The following is a 27,456-nucleotide window of genomic DNA, read 5'->3' on the forward strand; positions in this document are numbered from 1 at the left end:
TCACATCAACTTTGCTATGTTTGCTCAATTGCTTCGTCCACGTTTCGCTTTGAGCGTTTTCATTTTGTTTCGACTCCCCCGCGACCTCGTCTAACTTTTTCATTAAATGTATTTCAATACTTTTGGCACTGCTCTTGGCTTCTCTCTTCCTTTTCTTCCCCCCTCTTACGCTCGCTCACTCACTCACTCTGTGTCTGTGTGTCTGTTTTGCTCCCTCTGCTGCTTCACTGGCAATTTTTTCCACTTGACCAATTCATTTTGCGCACTTCACACAGCATCCGCCTCCCATCGTCAATTTCTCCCTCCAATTGCGATCGTCGTTCCACTCCTCCTTGCGCCCCTTTCTCATCCATTTACCGAAACTGATTTTGTTTTTCTTCGCACCAAACTTTCAGTTGATTTAGCTGCCCCCGCGACGCGACCCGAAGTTGACTCAGCTGCCCAACTGATTGGCTGGGGCAGCAACAGCAGCAACGGCAGCAGGCAGAAAACTTTGCTTGGCCGAATTGCTAAATGAAATTTCTTGATCAAAAAACTCTGTCAAGGTGATTGTTTTCAAACCTCAAGCGCTTCAGCTTCCATTTCAGTTCAGTTCCAGTTTCAGTTTTGCTTCACTACAGCTTGATTCAGTTGCACTATCTCAATGGAACTCCTTTGGAAGCATCTCCTTCTTCTCCTACTTTTACTTTACAGGCATTCCGCTTAACTGCTATATATGTATATACACATTTTTACGGTCAATTGGCGTTTGTTTGAGCCTTCTCCGCCTCCGCCTCCACCTTCGCCTCCGCCTGTGATTCGTTCGTTGTGTCTCCTATTTTGGCTGCCTCTTTGGTTTGTTTGCACAACTCGAAACAGGCGCCGCCTGGCGACCAACTTTTGACCGTTGCGCCAAAAAAAAAAAGAAGAAAAGTTTTTAATTTTATTTATTGAAAAGTTTGTCCTGTTATTTATTTTGCAACCGTGTTGGAAATATGACCAAAAACGAACCAAGTCTAGTTTAAGGCTTCTCTGTCTGTGTCTCCTTCTCCTTCTCCGTCTCTGACTCTGTGTCTGTCTCTATTGACTTTAAGTCTTGTTCGAAATCTGTTTGCACTCGTGTATTCAAAAGGAGCTTCATTAAAAACTCATTGGCACTTGCAACTTTTTGGGGCTATCATTACGGGGGCTTCGTCAAACTAGCAGCAGGCAAAACTGCAACATTCAGTAAACTGTTTGCCAAATGATGTTGGCCAAAAATTTGTCAAAACGCCGCACCGAGCCAGGCAGAGTCGAGCCTGGCCTGGCCTAGCCGCCAAAACTTTTACCCCAAGCACATTTAAAAATAGCTTAAGACATGGACACGATGCCAGCCAGCAACAACTACAAAAGAAGCCAGGCAAGCAAACCAGCAAGAACAAACAGTGCGACCCAAAAGTGCTTGGGCAAACCACGAAAAGTTCTACAAACTGCCCGAGTATCATAAATTATGGTTAGTTAAAAGTTGATACACAGTAAGAACAGCAAAAGCAGCAACAAAAATCGATGTAGCACAGTTGCTGCTGCAGCATCTAATTAACCAGGTCCAAAGCAATATAAAACTATACAAATGCATTCCATTCGATTTTATTGTTTACGCTTTTGTGGAAAAGTAGAGCACAACATACTTTTGATTATACGCAATTATAGAAGCATTCTGACAATCTCATTTGATTGCCAGTTGTGGGCCTTTAAACGTGATCCACACACGTTGCTATGACATTGATTGAGTCCAATTTGATATTGAAAATTCTACACACACAATATGCCATTGGTTGGCAAGCGTTGATTGATATTGCAAATAATATTAAATATTGCATTTTATGTGCTAATATTTATTTTATCTGCTTATGTTCATAGTTCATAAATATTAGTTGGTTTGAAATTGAATATTGAATCACTCACATGCGGTTCATGCATTCTTCTGCACTGCTTGCCAGCGTGCAACTGCTTGAATTTTGGGGCTATAAAAGCACAGCACTCAAAAGTATGCAATGCTTAATTTAACTTGAAAATCTAATGAAATGCGGCTACAAAATTTTGTGGGTGGGGGAGGAGTTGACGAAAAATTTTACATTTTTAATTGCTTGTTGTGTTTGTTTTGTCAACGTTGTTGTTCGTGTCATTCGCTTTGTTGTTGCTGTTGCTGTTGTTGCTAATCTAATTTACTGCCTGCAACTTTTTTGTGAGTTGTGTTTTCCGTTGGCCTCGCATTATGACGAGGCATTCTAATTAACTTTTGTTTTAGTAAGTAGAAAGCAACTTGAGAGTTTTGTTTTTGCCTGCCCCCCCTCTTCAACACGAGTAGCTGCTGCTGGCTTTTGGCTGCCACACAGAGAGTGTTTTGCCCAATGTGTCTAGCAGATACAAAGCTGGAAAATAAAAGAAGAACAAAATTATATGCATACTTATTTATGAACTTGTTTCTCTGCCAGCAAAATTAACATTGACAACAGCAACAACAATGAGAATAGCAAACAAACAGAGAATTCCTTTTGTTGTTGGCCACGCAATTAAATTGCTTTTGCATGTCCTTGTTGTTGTTGTTGTTGTTGTTGTTCTTGCTGTTGTTGTTATTTTTATTTGTTGTGCCTTCACATCGCACCGCCTTTTGTTTGACTTTGCGCTTATTTGACATTTTTATTTTGTTTTATACATTTATATTTTTGTATTTTTATTTTGTTGGCTGCTGTGTTTTAATTCAACGTTGTTTGCACATAATTTTTCGGGAACATGCGTCAAAAAGCAAACAAATGCATGAATAAATACACACACACCGAGCGAATGACAATGAATGAATGAATGACTCGACGAACGAACGGAACCAACAAATGAATGAATGACGGAATGAATGAATGAGCAAATGTGTTGTTTGAAAAATGCAAAAGTCAAATACATGTACAAAACCAACAGAATGACTGAATTCAACGGATATACAATGGTCTCTCTCTCACTCTTTCTCTCTCTCTCTCTCTCTCTCTCACTCTCCCTCTATGTTTTTGCCTAACTATTCTAATTCCCCTTTCCCCCTTTCGAATACTATTTGATTTGATTATATTTGATTTTATTATATGACTTCAGGCCAGCAGTATTGTTTAATGATTGATTGATTATGTTTGCGGCGAGTACCGCGAATTAGTAATAAAAATATACAACATTCATATTTACACTAGCTGCACTGTACGCACAGTGGTTCCAAATGGTGATTGCATTAATTTCAATTTGCCATAAATTGCAGAAATTATTTGGTAGAATGAGCATTGAAACATACTTTGAGCATTACCAATAATGTGAACATAGAAGCAATGCAATTTAGTTGTATTAATAAACATTATCTTGGCCATAAAATGAAATGTTCACATAATGATCTGGCAGGTTGCATAAATAAACAACAGAAGCATTATTTGCTTACGTCACCTCGTCGATTAATTTAATTCTATTGAGACAGTTTAGACTTTATTGGGTTTTCACAGGCAAGAAGACGCTTCCAGCCACAAAATCGTTTTAACTGTGTTCAAACAAATCTCAGGCTCCTGCTTCAAAATGTACGGTCAAGTTGTCATTTGGGGAATTGAAGTGTTTGGCAACACACTAAACTAAACCGAGACTGAAACTGAAACCGAAGTTCAGACTGAGACTGAGACTGAGACTGAGACGCTCTCGGGCCATCAGCATAAAGTTCTTTCTTTTGCCATTGAGCACTTCAGAGCTTTCTCGATGGCGTAGTCAAAGTTTCAATCTTTGCCCTTTGATTTGTGCACAAATAACCGTAAACAAATTACAAATTAATAACATACTTTCCTGCTTAGTGCCACACAAACAGAGCACGAATGGAGGATGAGAATTGAGGGTATTGAGGGTGTGCCTGGCCATAACTTGTAGCTATCAAATTGTTGCCGATGAGAAACGGTCTCAGATAAGAGGCAGAGCAGAGCCAAAGCCGAAGTAGAAACTGAAGCAGAAGCTGAAGCAGACCAGCTAGCAGAACGAAATGCGGTATAAATTTACATATTTTATTGAAAATTGAATAGCGTCGAGAGCGGTAGCAGCAACGACACAGACAGAGGCAGAGACACAGACAGAGGCAGAGACACAGACATAGACATAGAGAGCTAACACACAGCACACAACACAGCACAACACAACGGAATGTAACACAACGCAACTGTAAAGCAAAAATAACAAAGTTAACAAAATCCAGAAGCAAAAGTACCCAAAGAACCCAAAGAACAACCCAGCGAGCAAGAACAAAAAACAACCAAAAAAAACCAAAGAGCGATGAGAACTTTTTTACAAGTAATACGAAAAAAAGCATTGAATGGAAGCATGCACAATAATAACAAAAGCTGAAGCATAGCGCTGCCAAATGAGAAGACAACGGTCAGGGAGGAAGGAAGTGAGGTAGGGATGGGGTGGTTTGGGGAGAGGACTGTGAGGACCATGAGTTTGGGGCAACGCCCCAAAATGAAACTGCGCCCGACTAGATGAAAATATGACAGTAAGTTATATGCTAAACCCAAATAGAATGGCAACAAAGAAAGCAAAACAAACATTGCAATTTGTAGTGTTGCGAGGTAAAACGAGAAATCCAAAACTTAACTACGGCACTCCGAATAGTTGATGCTCTATAGTGAAGATTGTGCATAAAATCAAAAGTCTATTTACAACATAAAGAACACCAAAATGGAATACCATGATATAAATATGATTTTAGTTGCGTTTTGTTTTAACTCTAGACATCTAATTGTGTTGAGATGTGTCAAGTGATATAATGAAGAATTACAATACAATAAACAAAACTTCTTTTCTATTACGAAAATTACGAATTCCGAATCTATGGCTTTATACTGATCATAATCCAAAAATCTAGATCAAACCTCTAATATATTATAGCAGCTAATATTTTTCACTATGCAACATACTCCACAATCAAATCGTAATACCTCACAGAAACTGTAGCACACCAAAAGGAAATGGAATAGGGAGGAGAGTGGGGAACGGGGAGGGTGAGCTTAGTAGGGAGCTAGCATGCTTCGGCGCCTGGACAGCTTACACGGAGATTCATTTCAAATCAATACACATAAAGAATAAAGGTAGCCAAAACCCAATGAGCAAATACAAAGTGAGCGAATCCGCTGACTGACTGTGTTTTTGTGTGTGTGAATGCGATAGTGTGTGTGTGTGCGCGTGTGGGAGTGAGAATGAAAGAGAGTTTTAGTCTGTGTGTGTGTGTAGGTGCATAAGTCTTTGCGTCGTCTGTCAATGCAACTGGGCCAATTGCAGATTGTTGCAACTCGTAAGTTTCGCTTTATTTTCCCTCAAATCCAATCGTGTTATGTATTATGCAACACAAACTTGAGTGTTAAGGGATTTACAGCGTTGTTCTCAATTACGCATTCACATCAATTTCACGCATTCATTTGTCAAGCTTTGGATTGCATTGGAATTTCAATTAAATCATAGCAAAGCAAAGACTTTTTTTACGCACATAAGCTATTATTATCAAAAGGTAAATCGAATTTGGGAACAACATTGTAATATCAGCTGATTACCTTATGAACACAGACTACGCTTAATTAAACTTTCTGTGCTTTTATAATATTTTTTTTAAATTGACTGCTCTTCCTCGTGCTCATTTCTACCTGACTTATGGTTGCCCCTTAGTGTGTTCTATTGTGGCAAATGTTACGCAACCCGAAGCCTTCTTTACCCGTGGGCATAATTGTCCTAATTACTTTCATCTGTTCTTTTTTTTTGAGTGAAGTGACAAATCGGAGTACCAAGTGTTGCTTTTGTAAAAAACTTAGAGTGGAATATGTGAATTTCACCTGACTCTGCGCTACAGGGTATCTTGTGGTGTAGCCCACTTGCTGTTGTAAAGTATTCCCATTTGCAGCTGCGTTTATTTTGGGAAATATGGCTCAACTCAATGGCGAAACCCGATCCAGGAGTTTTTGTTTGTTGTTTGTTGTTTTTCCCGCACAAATCTCTTATAAGTATGCCACGTTGAGGCTCACATGGCGCATGGTGAATTAATTAGCTTTATGCTGAAAATAAACTCTTTGTTGCTGGCAACTTTAGCACTTGATTTTTTCACGTTGCATACTTTCGAGCGCAACAAAAAATGGCTGTCGTTCTTGCTGTAAGCAGTTTAAAGCAGTTGAAAATCTGAAGCAGAGTTGGAGGTATCAGGTTCGCTTTTGGTTAAATGAAAAGCAAACTCACACACAGCAAATCATTTAAAATTGTATAGACAATGCATACGTGCGTATCCCATACCTCTCACACACACGCACACACACACCCACACACTCACGCTTGAGTTGTGGTTGGTGGCGTTAGCAAGAAAGAGTAAAAATTGTTGCTAAAAATGCACAGCATAAAAATGCAGCGTACGTGTAAATTTACCGCAAGCAGTTTGTGTTGGCAGCAGAAGGTGGAAAATGGAGAGCGGAGGGTGGAGGGTGGAAGGTGGCTGCCTCGCTGCCAGTAAGTCAGCCCAAAAACCTTGGCTCAAAGTTTTCAATGCGCGTACTGGAAAAACAAAAGGTTTTTTATTGAATTCTGAAACGTTGCGTTGAGCGATGCAAGATGCGTCCCTCCCCATCCAGATTCACATTCACATCCACCTCTTACCTCGCTCCATACACCGCATTGGACCGGTGTGTTCTCCGCTCTCGACTATCTGGCCCTTTTGAGTTGAGGGCAAAAAAGCCAACGAATGTCACGCTGCATTTACTAGAGCTCCAGCTGCTGCACCCTTCGACGACGAGGTGCACTGCCATTTGATTTCGTCAGTTTGCACGTGCTTTGTTGCTACTTTTGGCTCAGCTGCAGTGGCAGCTTATGCTTTGAGGGATTTGCGGGCAGACGACGATGCATTGCAAGTGCGATCAAAGTTCAACTGATTTTCTTTTTTGCTCTTTGCTTTTTGTTGGTCTCTACGCTGCTGCTGCTGCGTATATTTTAAAGCTTGTCAAAACATTGCCATAAATAAACCGGGCTATAACCGAGGGTGGCTCTTACAAAATGTTCTATGAAACAACTTAAGCTCGAAGCGACTTGCAGCAGTAACAGTTTTTGCCGTTTGCAGTTACAGTTGCAGGTGGTGGCAACATTTTGCTGGTAAATAATACTTAACGGTAATGGCTGCGCTTGCAACTTAAGTTCCATTCACCATCAAATGTCTTTCAGCTGCCAAAATGGGCAATGAGTTCTTTGAGCGGCTTTAAACAGTCAACACGAATAATTTGAAAAGACCCTTGCGGAAGCAGCTTAAAATTGCTGCCTTAGTTACAGCTGCAAATTGTTGAAATTTTGTGTGACAAACTAAAGACTATAAAGGATATAGAAAGAGATAAATAAGAATGGAAGCGTTAGAGATATGGTTAACTTTTTATAGTAGTTCATTATCTTATTTAACTATACGTTTTGATTGCTCAAGAAATTTACTTACATTAGGATAGACAGACAAAAGCTAACTGCGATCCAATCCCAATAACCGCAAGCAGTGCAATCTTCTTGCTACCAAAAGCAAGCAGTACATTCTTTCATAACTTTAGCAATTTATTAATCGATCGCTGGTGACTGGAAAAAGTTCCTAACTAAGCTTGTACTTGTATTGATTCCCCTATATAGCAGCAGCACATAAAAATCTTGTGCTTAGTAATTATTACATAAATCTTGTAACAAAAATGTGGCCGAAGGAGTCGTCCGAGTTTCCCATTTCTCATGTCATTTGCATTAATGATGATGCCGAGAGGAGCCAAGGCAGCCGCCTTTTGATTATGAAAGATAGTCGAGTGGCATTGGTAGCGTCCAGTCAGAGGCAACGACAACGACGACGACAACGACTACTACAGCGGTAACGACATCAATGCCGCCGTGGCGACTCAATAAGGCTAAAAGCCAACAGAGCACGGCCTTGGTATTAGGCTAATTGCTGGCGAACAGGGGGGAGGCAGCTGAAAAGATGTCCTCCAGCGGGGACACGAACAGAACTTCGATTTGAAGCACAATGGAGGGAATGGGAGGGAGAAAGTGGCCAAAAGGTGGAGTGGACAACGGGTCTTCTACGCTCTGCCTGTCAATGCCAACGAACGCTGGGTTTAATCAACGTTGGCCAATTCTTTTTTTTTTTTTTGTATTTTTTGTATATTTTTTCTTGTCGTCTGCTTCTTTATGCTGTGCTTCGGCGAGAGATGATGATGATGATGATGCTGGCGATGCTGATGATGCTGCCAAATTAATTCAACAAATTCAATAAAAACAAGCAGCAAAACATGGCAAACAAGCCGATGGATGCTCTCGATGCTATTACGGGCCATGCAATCAAAGAGCGCACAAATAAATCACCAGGCTAAAAACTAAACCTAAAGTTGAGCGCGGGCGGTGCGGCAATGTAAAAAGCGAGAAAAGTGGGAGGTGGGAGGTGGGTGGTGGATTGGTTGGTGGCAGTGTCGAAGCTGCATGGCCAAAATGTCAATGCAAATTTAATGGCTGACAATTTATATGCATGCCAAGTGACTTTTGGCCAACTACTGAACTTTCTATGTATGCAATGGTATAGGTGTGCGCAGTGTGTGTGTGTGTGTGTATGGTTGTGTGTGTGTGTGGGTATGGTTGTGTGTGTGTGTGTGCCTTTGTGCATGCTAAGGTGGCATGTAGCAGCGACAGCAATCAGAGGGGCAAGAAGCGAAGAAGGCAGGAACAAAAGTTCCAAGGTGCCAAGTGGCTGTCAAACTTTTGCAAGCGCACGCTGAAAATCGAATCGAATCGCGTCGAATCGCCCTGCAAAAGCTAATGGCAAAATGAGAGAACTAAAGGGAGAGAAACGAAGAGAGAGAGAGAGAGACTGGGGCGAATCGTTTTGACCCAATGTTGGCTCCTGGTCGCGACACATAAATTAAGGCAACGCATTGCTCGGCTGCCGCAAAGCGTATGCATGTTAACATTAACGGGTTATTTACGCCTTTTCCTCGACATTTAAAATGCATTTCCTTCACCTGTAACTGCTCCTCACCTCCCCTCACTTCTCAACCAGCTCAACTGCACCCTGGGCAACGGTTCCCTCTTTTTGTACTACATGGTAGTAGTATATAGTACCGAGTATATGGTAAATTGCTTTAAAGTGTGTATTTATAACTCCCCGCGAGAGCTTTATAGTCGTATTCCTGCCGCATAAATACCAAAAGCCACCGAGACGACAGCCAACGAAATGTGAAGATTAACAACGCCCGCAAAAAGTTGTTCCTTCTTTTTTACTTTTGCTTTTGCTTGTGCTGTTTCTTGTACTTTTCCACAGCAAATTTGTTGCTTTTCCGGCGATGAAAAGTTGTGTCGCAAATCTTTAATACGCTTTGATGGATCGCTTTCAGGGCGATAGCAACATTCTCACTCTTTCTACAGTTCCCTCTCTCTCTTTATCTCTCCCTTTCTCTCGACTGTTCTTTAGTCTCTCACAAACTTCTGTTCGGTTTGGTGGAGCTTATCAATCAAGATACGAGTATTTATAGACAGCTTCAAGTGTGCATTTGAGCTGCAACAAGATTGCGCTTAATTTAACTAAATTGAAGTATTTTGTTTATTTCTCATTCAATTTATTTATATTTTATGATGCAATTTTTACTTGTTAGGTGTCATTTGTGTATTAACAAAAGAATAGTAATTGAACAATGTAATATAGACATCGTATAAATAATTTGGTTACTAAAAAAACCGTAATTAAGTAATGGACTTCATATAAATGACTATGCATCTTAATTGCTAGTTATCGACTTCCCATTTCGGAGGAGCTCCTATCTATTTATTAATTGCTTGTTTAATTACAATACGCGTTGTTTATTCAATAATTATCATTTTGAAGGCATTCAACAATCTGTTATAAGTATTTTATTTCGTTGTTTATCGATTAGTATGCGATGTTGAGTTGTTCACTAAACATTGTTAGCCACCATATTAACTGTAATGCACTGCTTTAAATCGTTGTATCCAATGGTAAGCAGTGTAAAATGGATGCGCATTGCGCAAACTTCTTATACTGCTTCATCATGGTATTCATTTCAATGAAAGCAGTGCAAGTAAGTGTGCTGTTCAATTTAAATAAACTTGCATAGACCTGACGTCTTAATTTATTTACATTTTACAACTGCACTTATAAAAATATTATAATTGATATATTATTTATACACGTAACTGAATTTAAATACCTTAACTCTTCGCTATTAATGTATTATAAATGATACTTCAGCTGAAATTTGACTACTACCTTTAAATAATAGTTTTCCCGCTTTGGTTGAAACATTTTCACTATCATAAACACACATAATTGATTTAAAAAGTGATTCAGTAAGCATAAGTAAGAGAAGTTGACGTTGTTCATGCTCTGGTTAATCGATGATGATAGTTGTTGGTTTTTGAATTGTCTGGTTGTCAGATTGTTTGGTTGTTTGGTTATCTGGTTGTTTGGATGCTTGGATGTTTTGGTCATTTGCTGAAATGCTTTTGCAATGCGCACGTAACAAAAGTCGCTTGTTACTGTGCAGCAAAAAGTGTGGCAGGCAGCACGAAAAACCAATGGCAAAAACCGCAAGAAGTTGGCCATTTGTTGGAAGGGTTTTTTCTTCTATTTTTTACTTTTGTATTTCTTTTGCTGCTGCTACTACTGCTGTGTTGTGTTGTGTTGTATGTTGCTTCTTTGAGTTTGGAACAGCGTTATGCACTTAGGCGACGACTGGCGTTGAGAGGGCCACAAAGAAATGTTGCCAAATCAGCCGCAGAGCAGCTGAGCGGCAATAACTGGCCTCCAGTGAGGCGTGGCCCCAGGGCGGTAGAATGGAGCATATAAAAGGCAAAGGTGGCCGCAAAGCAGTTTACCAGACAGCGACAACAGGGCGTGGCAGCAACAACAGCAACACCAACATCATCTCAAAGGATAACACTTTTAAAGGATAAGAACGTCGACGCCATGGCGATACCCTGGCAACTGCTGTGCCTGGCAACGCTAGCGGCAACGGTGGCAACTCTGGCCATGGCAGCAACACTGCCACACTATGCTCCAGACGATGCCATGGTCATTGGCGAGCCGCTGGGCACTGCGGATGCTGCCGATTTCCACGCCCATTTCCTCGATGACGGAGGGACCGGGGACTTGGAGACGGCCGCCTCGAAGAAGCATGAGGAGGCGCACGAGGAGGAGGGCGAGGAGGAGTCGGGCGAGAAGAAACACAGCGAGCACTACAAGAAACATGGTGGCAAGAGCAAAAAGGGTCACAAGAAGGGAGAACACCACGAGAAGGGCGAGAAAGGACATCACGACAAGGAGGGCAAAAAGGGCGAGCATGGCGAGGAGGAAGGGCATGAGAAGAAGCACAAGCACTCGGAGAGCCATCACAAGAAGAAGAAGAAGGGCGAGAAGGGTGAGAAGGGCAGCGAATTCGAGGATCACGGCTCCTACAAGAAGGGACACTCCATCAAGGGCAAGCACAACGTGCACAAACTGAACGAGGACAAAAAGGAGAAAAAATACTATGACGAAGATCACGATGAGGGCGGCGAGGAGAAGCACGGCGCCTTCGAGGAGGGCAAGAAGCACAAAAAGGGCAGCAGCTACAAAAAGGGCGAGCACAAAAAGGGCGGACACGAGGAGCACTACGGCAAAAAGGGACACAGCAAAAAGGGACACAAGAAAAAGGGCCACAAGGGCCACAAAAAGAAGCACGAGGAGGAGAAGAAGTGGGGCCACAAAAAGGAGCACGGCAAAAAGGGAGGCGAGGAGCACAAGAAAAAGTGGCACAAATCACAGAAGAAGAGCAGCGAACATGATCATGGACATCATTAAAGGATTCGCTGGCCAAAGAGCTCTGGAGCAGCAGTTACTACTCAATTTTCTTCTTTATGCTTGTTTTTCTTTTATATTTTCTTGCAAATAAAACACACAAAACACACCCAGTAATCAAGAGATGTTTCCTATATTTAGCTGAAGTAAAAAAGCTTGCGATTGGTTCTACATTTAAATTTGTTTTGAATTTCTATTATAGAAAATGAGCAACCTCCCCAAATATAGAAAGAAATGAAGCAGAAGTAACCCAGTTCAACGACTATAAAACACTTACATAAATAACCTAATCTAAATGAAACAAGATTAACTTCTTTAATTTGAGATTTTAAGTTTGAGCAATTTCAATATTCAACTAATATATATATTTACCTTTATTTTCATTTGAATTATTCTAGACAAACAAATAAAAAGAGTCACCACAAAAGGATTACAATAACAAAATGTTAGTAATGGAATTTAATGTTTATTTATTAATAAGTTAGTATTCTTTTGAAATGATCCTTTATATCAATCAATCAGTGTCTGCCAATCAACAATGAGCTAAGAAGAATGTTTTTTTCTATTGTAGAACACACTAGAGTTCACTGACATTTGCGTAATTGGGAGCTCAAACCGTTGCTTTTCCAATTTCCATTCCAAATCACGACCTGCTTTTAGGAACAAAATTCAAATTTTAGCATATTGCACAGTTCAAAAGCTCAATTGGCAGACACTGGCTTTGACGTCGACATCGACGTCGACGTCGACGTCGCCACCTGCATTGTCCTAATTGCCAAAGGGACTGGACAGACAAATGAAATATGAATGTGTGCCTGGCGTTGCCCTCTATATATAGACAGAGCGAAAGAGGAGGAGAGGGAGGGAGGGAAAGAGTGAGTGAGTGAGATGCGTAGACCACACAGTGAAACACACACGCTTAGAGTGGGCCGCGTCAAAGGTTAATTACGCATGCTGCAGCTCGTTTGCCTCTGCTCCGAAGCTGGTTATCCTTTGCTGTGCGTCCTTGGCAAGTCCGTAAATCGCTTAACGCACACTTTGGCCTTATGCTGAGCCTGTGTGTGTATGTGTGTGTGTTTGCTTAAGCCATTTCCGGTTCGATTTTAGCCAGAACGCTGAGTGCGGATGAGAGGACAAACATCTTTGTTTGGTTTCATATGCTAATCCTTTCGAGCTGCGTCATAAATCATCCTCGTCCATGCGACACTGCCTCCACTTCCCTCCCCTTTAGTCTAGCAGACAGCGCCTCAATTGGAGTGGCATCAAGACGATGACAAAACTGCTCTCAGCCTCTACCAAACTTCAGCCATATTTTTGTCTGGCTTCAGTTTTCTATTATTGCTGAAGCCGAAGCCGAAGCTGAGGCTGAGGCAACGTTGCTGCAATCTGCTGGGATTTGTGGTAGCCGCAATGACACAAAACAAAAGCAATAACAACATCATGAATATAACAAAAGCTAAAGGCTTCCCAGACTCGTAACGAAACTTGGCCTGAACCCCTCTTTAGCCTTTCTTTTCCATCTCCATCTCCCATCTTCAGCTGCAGCCAGGCATTGAAAAGTGTTTTTGTTTAATATGCAACGGCCAACTTAGCCATGTGTGTGTGTGTGTGTGTTGCAAGTTTTCTATCTGTGTCTGCAGACATTGGGAAAGCTCAGGTAAACCAGGTGAGCAGTCAACAGTTCATGCCCCTTCACAATTCTCTTGTTGTTATTGTTGTGAAATTGCCTCGCCAGCAACAACAACAACAAAACAATCTCCCACATGGCCAGTGGGCAAATGCATTAACGAAAGTGCTGGGAGTTGAAGAGAGAGATGCAGAGGGTGCAGAACAGTCGGGGGGATGCAGCCAGCCAAGCTGAAGGTGATGTCTAAGTGCAGGTACCAGCAACAACAGCAGCAAGGTAGTAGCCATGCATGGTATCAGCACTAAGAGATCATAATTCACATAACTCGGCTAATAATTCAGTTAAGTTGAAATGCGCAATATACTAGCAGCAAAAGCAACAATCCCCCAACACACAAAACACACACACAACACGCACATGTATGTATGTAATTCAATGTGCTGCGCAACCTGGAACCAGTGAACATTGAATGTAAATTGATAACCGACAAAAAAAAACATACTTTCAGGTGTACCTTAAAAATATAAACAGATTGCTAATTAAATTTAAATCACAGCATACTTTGAGAGACCGACAAAATAAGCACACGCATCCGTTGAATTATTTGGCAAAGCATGCTTTTAGACAGCGGCAAAAAATAAAATGTTACTTTTAGTCACGCTGAGAAATGGCTGTCAAGAGGTTTTCCTGTACTTATTCTACTTACCATTTAATTGCAGGTCGGAACACACGCTAAAACACGAAAGTTGGTCGTCCCCTACTTAAGAATCAATACAAGAATTTCACTTAAAAACTTCTCGGTTTGCATGTGAGTAACGTTTCATTTAACAATAATAAGTGCAGCATACTTGTAGGCAGTATGCAGAAAACAAAAGCCCTTGCCCGCAGCTCGTTTGATTCATGGCAAAATATTTACAGCATACTTTTAGGAACACTTAGAAACTCCATTAAGCCACAACAAAAGTTAAGCTTTTAAATTCTATGTCACACAACAACACAACATACATATGTAGTTCTTCTATTCATACATATTGCAGTGTATGTTTACTTTTTAAATTCTGAAGTTTTGTTTAGAGATTTTGAACTGGTTCACAAGCACTCATAACCAACTGGTTCATTTACCCAGTGCTGCACATGCCTAACTACATATGTGAGTCAGTTGAAACATTGTTGCCACTTGCAACATGACCTTCGTATGTGGCAGGACTTGAGGATGCCACTGATACTTCTGCTGCTGTTGCTCCTGGCTGCTGGCTGCTGCTGGCTGCTACTGGCTGCGGCTTGGCACCACTGCAGCAGTTTTAAAGGATTTTCAATGTTCTTGCAAATTAGTTAAATCCTCTGTGAATGTACAAGTGTGTGTGTGTGTGTCTGTGTGTGTGTGTGTGTGTGCATGAAAAAGTTTATTGTTTTTGGGGATAGAAGCTGCTACTGCAGCTTTTCCTAGCTGATGATGATGATGTTGCAGCATGTTTGTTACTCCGGCTGCTGCTGTTTCTGCTGTTGTTTGTGGTGTCCTGGCTTCTCTTTGCTGAAGCTTAAGCCTGGCATATGCTCTTCCCATTGTGTGTGTGTGTGTGTGTGTGTTTGCTTGCTTTTCTATACCCTTGCAGAGTGTATTGTAATTAAGTAACGTAATGTGCAATGCATTGAAAGAACCCATTTGATACTCCAAAGAGTCCATTTGACTTGCTGTCCATCAGCTTAAAAGTAAAGTTGCTTTTGCTCCAAATATTTTGCCAACTGTCACAGGAATAATCTATTCCAGATTGACATTCTCAAAAGACAACATTGCTCGACTCTCGATCATAAGAAATGTGCTTGCAAGTTGTAGTTAAACATTTCGAAATAATTTTTAAAGAACTTTTAGTTCAAAAAAAAGACTTTAATTATAGTAAATAGTTAAACTTACAAACTGACTATTAAAAATGAACTTTATAATTAATTCTATTGGTCAGCATTGTATGAATTTTATAGTCTTAATCAATATTATGTACAGATATATATATAATTTTGTTAAGAAACTCTTGCTGTATTTTTATTGAATTTTCAATTGTTCATAAAATTCACAAAGACACCTATCGGAAATACCGCAAGACTTTTTGGACAACCTTATATATATATAAACCTATTATAATTGGCATAAATTAATTAATTAATTCTTATTCAACATTTTATTCAGATAACAATTAATAGAACTAATTTTATTAGACATACTTCTACGAAATTACAAATTTTATTTAACGAAGCAACTTTATTTTAAAGCTATTTTTTCTGCTATAATTTAATTTACAAGTTGTGTAGTTAAACAAAATTTTCTAAAGTAATTTTCTTTTTTTTTATACAAAATTGAAGCAAACTTTAATACTTTTCTTCAGACAGTCACAACTTTAGAGCAACTTAAAGTAAACTTATTATTTAACTCGTGAGAAATGCCTAAGAGCATTCAATATTTGACTCAACATTAAACTCAATTTTTTTTCCCTTTTTTTTTGGTTTGCAATTTTTGCAAATTGTTTGTAGAGCTTGCCAACTTGCAATGTGCATATTAAGTGAATTTTGTTTAATTAAAATAGACAATTAATGATTAAAGCTTGGCAACTGCGTCTCTCTGTGTGTGTAAGTGTGTGTGTGGCAAATCAGATAGTGGAAATGGTTAGGCAGCAGCATCGAGTGTCGACTGTCGTCTGCTTTAACCAATTAGCATCGGCCTCGTAAATATGCCACACGCGGCGCCACAGCCCGATGCATCAATGAATGTGTCAATGATTAGGCAGCCGCTGTGGCACAATGGCAAATGATAGCGCAAATGTAAATGTTGCACTTAGGTAGCCCAACTGCAATGGCAACGGCAACGGCAACGGCAGCTGTCCCAATGGAGCAACAATAACAAGCTAATGCAACTGCAGTGCGAGGCACAAATGGGAGGCAGGGGAGGCAGAAGAGGGCTGTGGCAAAGGCATGGCTATAATCAAGCGAATGGATGCCAATGGACAGCACACACACACACACACTCGCCCATTGCACTTAATTTATTGTGACCAATATAACGTCAGAGGAGGATAAGCAAGAGCAAGGAGACAATGTTGCAACTCCAGCTCCAGCTCTAGCTGCAGCTGCAGCTTCAGCTTCCAGCGCCATCGGCAACAACAGCAAGAGAAAGAGCAGCAGCAACATATCGCTTGGGGTTTTCGTTGGCCGCATGTAAATTGAAAATTATGGCAATGCGCAACAAGATTAGCCCACGTCAGGGTGCATGCCCCATGCCCCATGCCCCCCATCGCATCCTCCTCTGTGTGTGTGTGTGTCTGTAACAAGTTCAAATGAATTTATTGATGTTGCCACGAGGAGGAAGCATGAGAAGCAGCAGTGTAAACTAAATGAATGAATGAACGAATAGCCAAATGAAGTTATGACTTAATGTATTCGAATCGCAACTCGCCACTCACCACTCGCCACTCACTGTTAGCTGTTCGCTGCTAGATGCTGCCACATATTGTGGCAGGTTCGCTAAGGGCAAGCTAATGCAATCAACGCGGCAAATAAACCAAGTTCAAAGCAAGACTGAAATTAAAAACCCAAAAGGAAATCAAATATGATGACTCACAATGCTTGCCACGTATTGTGGCAAGTTGATGTGTACTGAAGTTGCAAGTTCTGAAAAGTGCAAATACAATTTTATAAATTTCAAGTTTGAAAACGATTTTTAATTTTATTTAAATTTAATTTCAAGAAGAATTAAAAAAGAAAAGAATTTATGAGTAATTCTTTGGTAAAAAAAATAAATCTTGATTAGCACTTTAATTGGAGATAAAAATAATTTTTGAAATTATTTTTCTGTTGCAAAAAAATAGAACGAATTGGTACGCAAAAAATTAACTTATTTATTTATGTAATCGTAAAATAGAAACAATGATTAAAATCAATTTTAGCTCTAAATGTAATGCTTATCCAGAGCTATAAGAATAAACTTTTATTATTTTTATTTTTAAAATTGTTTTAGTTGATGTTTTTTCACTGTATAATTACCCATATTACATTTATTACATACTTTATTTCAAAATTATGAAGATTTTTTATTTTAACGAATTCATGAAATTCAAGAAAACTACATACGAAGAAAAATGTAAAATTCATTTTCAAAAAAGTATAACCAGAATTCTAGTCAAAAAATTGAAGTTAAACATTAAAACCTAAATTTTTGATCTTCCTTTTGATTTTTAGGCGTAATAAAACTTTAAATTGTGATCTTGCTTCTGAGCTTTAAGTGGAGTATAACCTTAAATTAATTTAAATTCGAAATTTATGATCTTTTTGAACTTGAAGCTGAATAGAGCTTTAAATTAGTTCACATGACCACAAATAATTACTTGCCAATCATAAGCAAAAGTGCTTCTGAGGCATTTGATATTATTTTCAGCTATAAGTTTTTATATCAAAAACCCCTTGCCACAATTTTGCCAGTCTATTAAGCTTTAAGTGGCAAGAAGTCAGATGTTTGAACATTCTGCCAGACTTGCATAGATACCTGATATTTCAGCCATATTTCAGCTGTCAGTTTGTCCAACCGTCAGCAGCACAGCTCGCTCTGCTCTCCCCTCTCGCCTCTCCCGGCTCTCTCTCTCTCTCTCTCTCTTCTCTCCCGCGATGACTGACACTCGCCTTCCACAGTTGCCTCTCGAGGATTTTTCTGCTGCTGCGCCATTTTGACACAGAATCTGACACTCATCCAATAGACGATGAAACGAAGGATGCGGATGAGCACATGGCCTGTGGATGAGAGAGTATGGGATGAGGATGAGGATGTGAATGTGGATGTAGATGTGAATTGGAATGAATGCTGAGCAAAGATGTGGACAAGTGTTTGGCGTTCATTGGCGCAGCAGAAGCAGCAGCAGCTGAAGCACTCATCCTAGCCATGGACAGATGAGCAGAGGATGAGCACTTGGGCAGTTTTTGGGTGGGATCCGAGTGCAGCAGAAGCAGCAGCAGCAAAAGTTTTGCAGCTTCGCCTTATTATGCAAATGTCCCCGCACCGAATTGAGAAGGAGCTCCTCAGTTGCAGCATAAGCTGCATGCCAACGTCATCGATTTATAAGTTATGCAAGAGAGCCCATCACTTCCCCTCTCCCTTCTGCCTTCACCCGTGTCCCAATCTCATCGGCATTGCTCTTCAGAGAATCGACTGTTTGACTACTTTGTAAGCAATGGTTTACTGTTGTACTTGCCACTTGCCACTTGCCACTTCTGCCTTTTGCTGACTGCAATCACAATTCTCTATTCTTGATTTTTATTTTCTATGTTTTTTGGTTTTTTTTCATCTTCATACATTTTTCTGTTTTTTTGCTTTTGTTTTTTGTGTTTACCAGAATCAATCTTTTGGCCACGGCTTTCGCTCAGTTTCCAATTAGAGTTCAGGTTTTCCCAATCCCAATTGCGGCAGATGCAGCTGCTGATTGGGTGCACACAAACAAAAAGCTGCATATAAACAATAACAACACCAATAACTACGACTACAATAACAGTAACAACAATAACAATGTATATCAATGTGCATATCTTTTTACAATGTGATTTTTAATCAAAGTTTTTTCCTTCTGCCCGCCGCCGTCGTCGGGGCAGTTAGAAAAACTGCGAAAAACACGCCAAAAGAAAATCTATTTCATTTCGCATTTCAATGTGCACTCTGAAATTGGGTAAGTGAAAAGCTGCGCAAGAATTCCAAATCGGCTGCAAAATGCTCTTTGTTTTATTGGTAGGTGTTATGTTTATACCAACAATCGCTAGATGGCGACAGTGCAAGTTGATCGCAGTCACTTCGTAAATTATATATGCGAAACTATTTCGAACTCTTATCAGCTGTAAGCAATTCCAATTAGCAGTTAAGAATACGATAGATAGTCGCTAGATGGCGACAATGTGCTGTCAGCTGCTTCATAACAAATTTTGTAGCCTGGATTAAAAGCTTGACGGTGACTTTAATTAAAATACACTTTATTTAATGTAATAAATAATAATACTAATTTAAATTAAATGTATATTATTTGATTAGAGTAAAATCTTCATGTGCCTGCCATAGAAAACCCCTACTTGCTCTCTTTTTGACTCCATCATCTAGATCTTTCACTCTGGCAACTCTCAAACAGCGCTGCGCTTCGATAGTGAAAGCTCTTGCTGGTTACGCACCGATAGCAGCTCACAACTCACATGCAAAGCTGCGAGCGAGCCAAAGCTTTGCGTTAAAGCTTACGCGCGTATGTATTTGCGATCGTTGGATCCCCGTCGACTTCCATACACACACACATACACATACAAAGCGATGTATTGGAACTTTTCGAAGTTCGAGCGACAACTTTGCTTACGCTAGTGCTCAGTCGGTTTTAGTTCTGTCGGAGTAAAGCAGCAACGTTCGCAAGTGGAACGTCAAGATAGAAACGTAAGCCCCAAAAGCAAACAAGAAAAAAAAATCAAACACACACACACAAGCGAACAGCGAAAAAAGTAATTTAGAAGCAGTTTTAAAATTTAATAATACTATAAAAAACCAAAGCGCAGGCTTACAACTTGATTAGGTGAAGCGGCGAAAGAAAGTGAAAAAAACAAGAGATGGAGAAAAAAGCTTGCATTTTGCATGCGTATTAGATAATGAATGCAACACTGCAGAGTCAAAAGCAAACAGAGGAAAAAACACATAACAACTGTACAACGAGAAAAAATTAAAGTGCGCATAAAAAACACAGAAAAAATACGGAATGAAAAAACTACAATTTGTTGAGTGAAAAAAGTAGTTGCACAGTCAGCTGACCTTCCGCTCGCGCCCGCCCCAATCGTGGGTCTTGTGATCTTAGGCTTAATAAGTCTGCCCACCCCAAATTGACAATAGCAATTTTTTTTAATTCGGTTTATTGTTGGAGCTGCTCAACATTAAAGCCCAATGCAAAATTCAATATGGTGGCGCACTTGTTGTAGTTAGTTCTGCATTTTTCCATTTGTCAGCTGACAACATGACAGTAGTCTTGTGATCAACGTCAAAAGCCAATTGTCAAATATTCGAGTTCGAAAAAGAGAGCGAGTGTGAGTGAGAGCGAGAGTGAGCGAACGTTCGTAGAGTTTGCTGAGCGCAGCTCATCGCTACGCTCACTCTCCGCTCTCTGAAACTCTTACTCTCCCCTTAGTTAACTAGATAACAAAACTGGAATCGCCCGCATTTTTTTTGCTGCTCGTAATTCGAATATACGAAATTAAAAGAAAGAAAAAATAATAAAAATAGGTCTAGCAACTGATTGTGCAAACTGATTTAGGCTGGTAGAGTTTAGTTTTCTTAAACTTAGTTATTAGTACTCTTCTCTCCCTTTAATTAAAAGTTATCAATGTCATGGAAATCGCTTTTCGAACTCGCGCAAAGCTCTGTCACGTGAAATAAAAGCTCTGCTTATTAACTTTTATTCATTCAACTGGCATAATTTTGCTGAATAGTTAAAAAAATACGAACACTCTGAATTACGTTGCTTGCAAACGAAATTAAGCAAAATTTAAAACAAAAAAAGTGTATGTATATCTATATCTGTGTGTAATCAAATAAAAGTTAGTTTCTTAACCTATATGGGAGAGTTGCCAAACTATACTACTATTAGCAGCGTGCGCCTTACATTAACCTGTTGTCAGCTGACAGTGATAAGAAATTTTTCAACACATTCAAATGCGAGTGTAAAGTGAAAACTCTTTAGTCCGAACTGAATATCTTATTAATAGTGCTCGCTAAGCGCTTTTCAATGTATTTAACATAAAATTGCCTTGTTTTAAACAATCCTCAATATTTACTTACAGTTGTAGTGCCAAAATATAAAACAAAATGTCCAACTTGAAGCGTTTCGATGACGAGGAGCGTGAGTCCAAATATGGCCGCGTCTTCGCTGTGTCTGGCCCTGGTGAGTAGCCTTCAACACCGGCTCCTCAACTTCATCTTAGCTAACTATTTCGTCACTACTCCTCGCAGTCGTCACCGCCGAGGCTATGTCCGGCTCTGCTATGTACGAGCTGGTGCGTGTCGGCTACTATGAGCTGGTGGGTGAGATCATTCGTCTGGAAGGTGACATGGCCACCATTCAGGTGTACGAGGAAACCTCCGGTGTCACTGTCGGCGATCCCGTGCTGCGCACTGGCAAGCCTCTCTCCGTGGAGTTGGGTCCCGGTATTATGGGCAGCATATTTGATGGTATTCAGCGGCCATTGAAGGACATTAACGAGCTCACCGAATCCATCTACATTCCCAAGGGTGTCAATGTGCCATCTCTGTCCCGTGTGGCCAGCTGGGAATTCAATCCCCCTCAACGTTAAGGTCGGCTCTCACATCACCGGAGGTGATCTCTATGGTCTGGTCCATGAGAACACCCTGGTCAAGCACAAGATGATTGTCAACCCACGTGCCAAGGGTACAGTGCGTTACATTGCCCCCTCGGGCAACTACAAAGTCGATGATGTTGTCCTCGAGACTGAGTTCGATGGCGAGATCACCAAGCACACTATGTTGCAAGTGTGGCCTGTGCGTCAGCCACGTCCCGTCACCGAGAAGCTGCCCGCCAATCATCCCCTGTTGACCGGCCAGCGTGTGCTCGACTCTCTGTTCCCTTGTGTCCAGGGTGGTACCACCGCCATTCCCGGTGCCTTCGGTTGTGGCAAGACTGTCATCTCCCAGGTATGTCAGCCACCCTGTTGCCTCTATTTACAACTGTCACTCATTCCAAACACTTTTCACAGGCCCTGTCCAAGTACTCCAACTCCGATGTCATCATCTACGTCGGTTGCGGCGAGCGTGGTAATGAGATGTCTGAGGTATTGCGTGATTTCCCCCGAGCTGTCTGTTGAAATCGATGGCGTCACTGAGTCCATCATGAAGCGTACCGCGCTGGTGGCCAACACCTCCAACATGCCTGTCGCTGCTCGTGAAGCTTCCATCTACACTGGTATCACTCTGTCCGAATACTTCCGTGATATGGGTTACAACGTCTCCATGATGGCTGATTCCACCTCCCGTTGGGCCGAAGCCTTGCGTGAAATTTCTGGTCGTCTCGCTGAAATGCCTGCCGATTCCGGTTATCCAGCCTATTTGGGTGCCCGTCTCGCCTCCTTCTACGAGCGTGCCGGTCGTGTCAAGTGCTTGGGTAACCCTGAGCGTGAGGGTTCCGTCTCCATTGTCGGTGCTGTGTCGCCACCTGGTGGTGATTTCTCTGATCCCGTCACCTCTGCCACTCTGGGTATTGTCCAGGTGTTCTGGGGTTTGGACAAGAAGCTTGCTCAGCGCAAACATTTCCCCTCCATCAACTGGCTCATCTCATACTCGAAGTACATGCGTGCTCTGGATGATTTCTATGACAAGAACTTCCCCGAGTTTGTGCCCCTGCGTACCAAGGTCAAGGAGATCCTGCAGGAGGAAGAGGATCTTTCCGAAATCGTGCAGTTGGTCGGCAAGGCCTCGCTGGCTGAGACCGACAAGATCACCCTTGAGGTGGCCAAGCTGCTGAAGGATGATTTCTTGCAACAGAACTCCTACTCGTCGTACGATCGTTTCTGCCCCTTCTACAAGACCGTCGGCATGTTGAAGAACATCATCGACTTCTACGACATGGCCCGTCACTCTGTGGAGTCGACGGCTCAGTCCGAGAACAAGATCACCTGGAATGTCATCCGTGAGGCTATGGGCAACATTATGTACCAGCTGTCGTCCATGAAGTTCAAGGTATGTTTTAAATACTACTTGGTTTTTTTTCAGGCAGCAAACATTATATATTTTTTCTTTAATTTACTTTCAAGGATCCCGTCAAGGATGGTGAGGCCAAGATCAAGGCTGACTTCGAGCAACTGCATGAAGATTTGCAACAGGCCTTCAGAAATTTGGAGGATTAGAGCGCATTGGCCGTACTTTTACACCCTAATCTTATATTGTTATGTAGTTAACTTTTAAATATGGCAACAACAAAAACACGTTCATATTGCTGCGTACAGTTCCGTCAAAAAAATAATTCCGTGCAACAAAAGAAGATTCCACAAAAAAACAAAAAAAAAAGATAGTGAAAAAAATGTAACGAGAGAAAAAAACAAGAATTGAAATGAAATTACTACTATTGTTAACATTCCTCTTCTAAAATAGCCTGCGAGCTGAAAACATTCCGGCCTGCGGTTGCTATACAACTTCTTTCCCATCTACTCCTTCAACCCCCAAATGGCCATGCTCAAAGAACAGCAACAACAACGTTATTAACGTCCTTCTATGTACTTCCATACACACATACACTCGCACAAACACACACACACACATACGCAAATACAAATGCATGCATAGTATTATTGTTTAATGAATGGAAATTCTTTTGTTTATTTGTGAAAAAAAAGTCATATTTTCTCTTTGTTTGTTTGTTTGTTTGTTAAACTTATGTAAATATTTAAAGTATGAAATATTAAATGTACGAATAAAGTGCAAACAACAAATACATTTAATGTAATTGAAAGTCAAATGGCTTTTCACTATTTCTCCTTCTAATCACACACATCTCCAAGACGAAGAGTGACCCTCCAACATCTTCCCCCATTCTGGACTCATACTTATGGATTGCCTGCAGCTGCAGTAATGAAAGTCAAGTTGTGCAAATATTCATCACGTGATAATGAGGAATTCAAATAAAGAGCGAAAATAACTTATTAAGTGGCTGCTCTCTCACCATCTTAAAATGAAAACTAAGAAACAATTAAGAACAATAAATATGAAACGTGCAATGTTAAATTTATAATTATTGTAATTTCTTTGCACATTGTATCTCAAACCCGATAACTATGAGAATTCGTGATTGTATTGTTAATTCGTGATAAGAAAAAAAAAACAGTTCTCTAGGAAGAAAACATAGGGAGAGACTGCAATGTTATCTATTTCACCAATTTGCGTTACATAATATTATATACATAACATATATTGCAACAAGTATCTTTTAATCGACAATTATGTCTACTCACAATGTAATTTTACAATGTTTTTGTATATCACCCAAAAAATCAGGAAATATTTTTAAAATCTGACAACAAACATATATTCTTACTTTATATGTATATTCAATTTCTTTTATAGGAAAACAACTATATTCAATTCGTGTAACTAAATTATTCGTCGTTGTCAATTGAAGAAGACACCAAATCGCATAATGGATAAACCCTTGTGTCAATGCACAAATAAGAATTACTGTCGAAAGCCTCAAACGAAACCAGAGAAGTCTGAAAAGGAGAAGGAAAAAGAAAAGGAAAGAGAACGAGAACGAGAACGGGAAAGAGGGAAAGAAAAGGACAAGAAGGCGAAATCACCACTACTGGAAACAAAGCCATCGATAAATATCAGGGAGAAAACGGAGGAACTGGAGTATGTCCCCACAATGCGGCTGGATGGCACGACAAACACTTCCTTCATCAGTGACACTTCGATTCACACTTCGGAGCAAGCCACGCAAGGATCCACGGTCAGGATGCGTGAGACTTTCGAATCGAGGCGCTTCACCTCACGATCGGTGACATTAGTTGAGTCCCGAGAGCCCGACTATCAAGAAGGTCGTGTGTTCGGTGTCTCTGGCCCTGTGGTCAATGCGGAGAAGATGGCCGGCTCTGCGATGTATGAGTTGGTGCGTGTGGGACACTTTCATTTGGTGGGCGAGATCATACGCTTGGAGGGCGATATGGCCACTATACAAGTGTACGAGGAAACCTCTGGCGTCAGCGTGGGCGATCCTGTCTATCAAACGGGAAAACCTCTATCCGTGGAGCTGGGTCCCGGCATCATGGGCAGCATTTTCGATGGTATTCAGCGACCATTGCGCGCAATTAGCGAGCTGACCAATTCCATCTATGTACCCAAAGGCGTCGATATAAAGAGTCTGTCGCGTACCACTAATTATCCATTTGAGCCGGCTAAGTTAAAAATCGGTGATCTCATCACTGGCGGTGATATCTATGGCTATGTGAAGGAGAATTGCATGGTGGAGCATCGCTTGATGCTTCAACCTCGTGCGCAGGGCAGAATCACCTGGATTGCACCACCTGGCGATTACAATGTGGATGAAGTCGTTATCGAAACGGAATTCGATGATCATGTCACCACTCATTCCATGCTGCAGGTGTGGCCAGTGCGTAAATGTCGTCCAGTTGTTGAGAAACTACCCGGCGTCAATCCGCTGCTAACTGGCCAGCGTGTGCTCGACGCCTTTTTCCCCTGTGTCCAGGGTGGCACCACAGCCATTCCAGGTGCCTTTGGCTGCGGAAAAACTGTCATCTCCCAGGTAAGATTAGATCTAGCTGTAACTGAGCTTTTTAACTAATCTTGTTTCTGTCTGCTTCATAGACGTTATCAAAGTACTCTAATTCCGATGTTATCGTCTACGTTGGTTGCGGCGAACGCGGCAATGAGATGTCCGAGGTACTGCGTGATTTTCCCGAGCTTACCATCGAAATTAATGGTACCCAAGAGACGATCATGAAGCGCACAGCGCTGGTGGCCAACACCTCTAACATGCCGGTGGCTGCTCGAGAAGCTTCCATCTATACTGGCATCACGATATCCGAGTACTTTCGTGACATGGGCTACCACGTCTCTATGATGGCGGACTCTACCTCCCGTTGGGCTGAGGCATTGAGAGAGATCTCTGGCCGACTCGCTGAGATGCCTGCCGATGCCGGCTATCCCGCCTATCTGGGTGCTCGTCTTGCTTCCTTCTACGAGCGTGCTGGTCTCACCAAATGCCTGGGCAGCCCGGATCGCGAGGGATCCGTGTCGATTGTAGGTGCTGTGTCGCCTCCCGGTGGTGATTTCTCTGATCCCGTCACCTCTGCCACGCTGAGCATTGTGCAAGTGTTCTGGGGTCTCGACAAGAAGCTGGCGCAACGCAAACACTTTCCCTCCGTCAATTGGCTGCAATCGTACTCCAAATATATCCGTGCTCTCGATAGCTACTACGAGGAGGAGAGTCCCGAGTTTGTAGAGCTGCGTGCCCTGGCCAAGCAGGTGCTGCAAGAGGAGGAGGACTTGGCCGAAATCGTGCAACTGGTGGGAAAAACATCGCTCAATGAATCCGACAAGATTACGCTCGAGGTGGCGCGAATGCTGAAGGATGATTTCCTGCAGCAGAACTCGTACAGCGTCTACGATTGCTACTGCCCCTTCTACAAGACTGTGGGCATGCTGAAAAACATGATGGCGTTCTACAGTTCTGCCCTGCAGGCCGTGGAGCACACAGCTGGGCAGGAGGCTCACGTCACCTGGGGCCTTATCCGTGAACGCTGCGCCCCAATGCTTTATGATTTGGGCACCATGAAGTTCCTTAATCCCAAAGACGGCAGGAAAGCCGTTGAGGAGAAGCTGGAGCAACTATATAATGTTGTTATCAAATCTCTACAGGATCTCGAAGAAAATGTTGCGTCCTATGTTTAATTGACTAAGAAGAATGTAATGCTCTTAGAAATCTATTGTAATAATTTAGTGTAACTTTTAGTGTATTATTGAAGTAATATTGTTCGATATCCAAAAAGCAAATTATGCTATAAATATTTATGTGTTACTATTGATAATGTATGTAGTTTTTGCACCTAGCCATATAGAAATAAAAAATGTTGCCTATCATAAAGGCGCAAAATACATTTGCATTTATTCGATTTTTAGCCATAACTCGATCAACGCCTTAAGGATATTTCTAGTACATACCATTTTTAATTCAGGACATCAGGCACTTTTGAATGTCATTTAACTATTTTAAAGTTATTACAAAAAAAATGGAAGTCAAAATTTTTCAAGGGGTGAGTATAGAAAAAATTCAAAAATTGCGGGAAATCCGCAGTATTTCGGACATTTGAAGGACGATCGGGATGTCCTTTGGCGCAAGAATAGTCCTAGTCAATATAAACTGATTGGTGCATTCAAAAGGACGAAAGTCCTGCAAACAGCCGTGTT

At 41.2% G+C, this 27,456-nt stretch overlaps 3 protein-coding genes across 3 annotated transcripts; all 3 read left to right on the forward strand.

Moving 5' to 3' along the window:
• Window positions 1-10,984: 10,984 nt before the first annotated feature.
• Window positions 10,985-11,857, forward strand: LOC132786859 (cylicin-2). Its single transcript, XM_060793571.1, has one exon. The coding sequence runs from the start codon at window positions 10,985-10,987 to the stop codon at window positions 11,855-11,857; it is 873 nt and encodes a 290-aa protein (XP_060649554.1).
• A 7,953-nt stretch (window positions 11,858-19,810) lies between these two features.
• Window positions 19,811-23,582, forward strand: LOC132798556 (V-type proton ATPase catalytic subunit A). The gene is given in 7 exon segments (XM_060810461.1): window positions 19,811-19,917; window positions 21,309-21,409; window positions 21,478-21,803; window positions 21,805-22,176; window positions 22,239-22,328; window positions 22,330-23,217; window positions 23,292-23,582. Coding segments are annotated over 6 exon segments (1,845 nt in total). The 5' UTR covers window positions 19,811-19,917; window positions 21,309-21,333; the 3' UTR covers window positions 23,385-23,582.
• A 945-nt stretch (window positions 23,583-24,527) lies between these two features.
• Window positions 24,528-27,094, forward strand: LOC132798549 (V-type proton ATPase catalytic subunit A-like). Its single transcript, XM_060810448.1, has 2 exons — window positions 24,528-25,792; window positions 25,855-27,094. The coding sequence occupies exons 1-2, from the start codon at window positions 24,671-24,673 to the stop codon at window positions 26,938-26,940; spliced, it is 2,208 nt and encodes a 735-aa protein (XP_060666431.1). The 5' UTR covers window positions 24,528-24,670; the 3' UTR covers window positions 26,941-27,094.
• The last annotated feature ends 362 nt before the right edge of the window (window positions 27,095-27,456 follow it).

The sequence above is a fragment of the Drosophila nasuta genome, chromosome 2L (assembly GCF_023558535.2).
Source record: "Drosophila nasuta strain 15112-1781.00 chromosome 2L, ASM2355853v1, whole genome shotgun sequence".
Lineage (NCBI taxonomy): Eukaryota > Metazoa > Arthropoda > Insecta > Diptera > Drosophilidae > Drosophila > Drosophila nasuta.

Excerpts from the sequence above, each read along its gene's own strand:
- LOC132786859 (XM_060793571.1), top strand. The coding sequence starts at position 10,985 with ATGGCGATACCCTGGCAACTGCTGTGCCTGGCAACGCTAGCGGCAACG.
- LOC132798549 (XM_060810448.1), top strand. The coding sequence starts at position 24,671 with ATGGATAAACCCTTGTGTCAATGCACAAATAAGAATTACTGTCGAAAG. Across the intron at positions 25,793-25,854 it reads GAAAAACTGTCATCTCCCAG|ACGTTATCAAAGTACTCTAA; the intron begins GTAAGATTAGAT and ends TCTGCTTCATAG.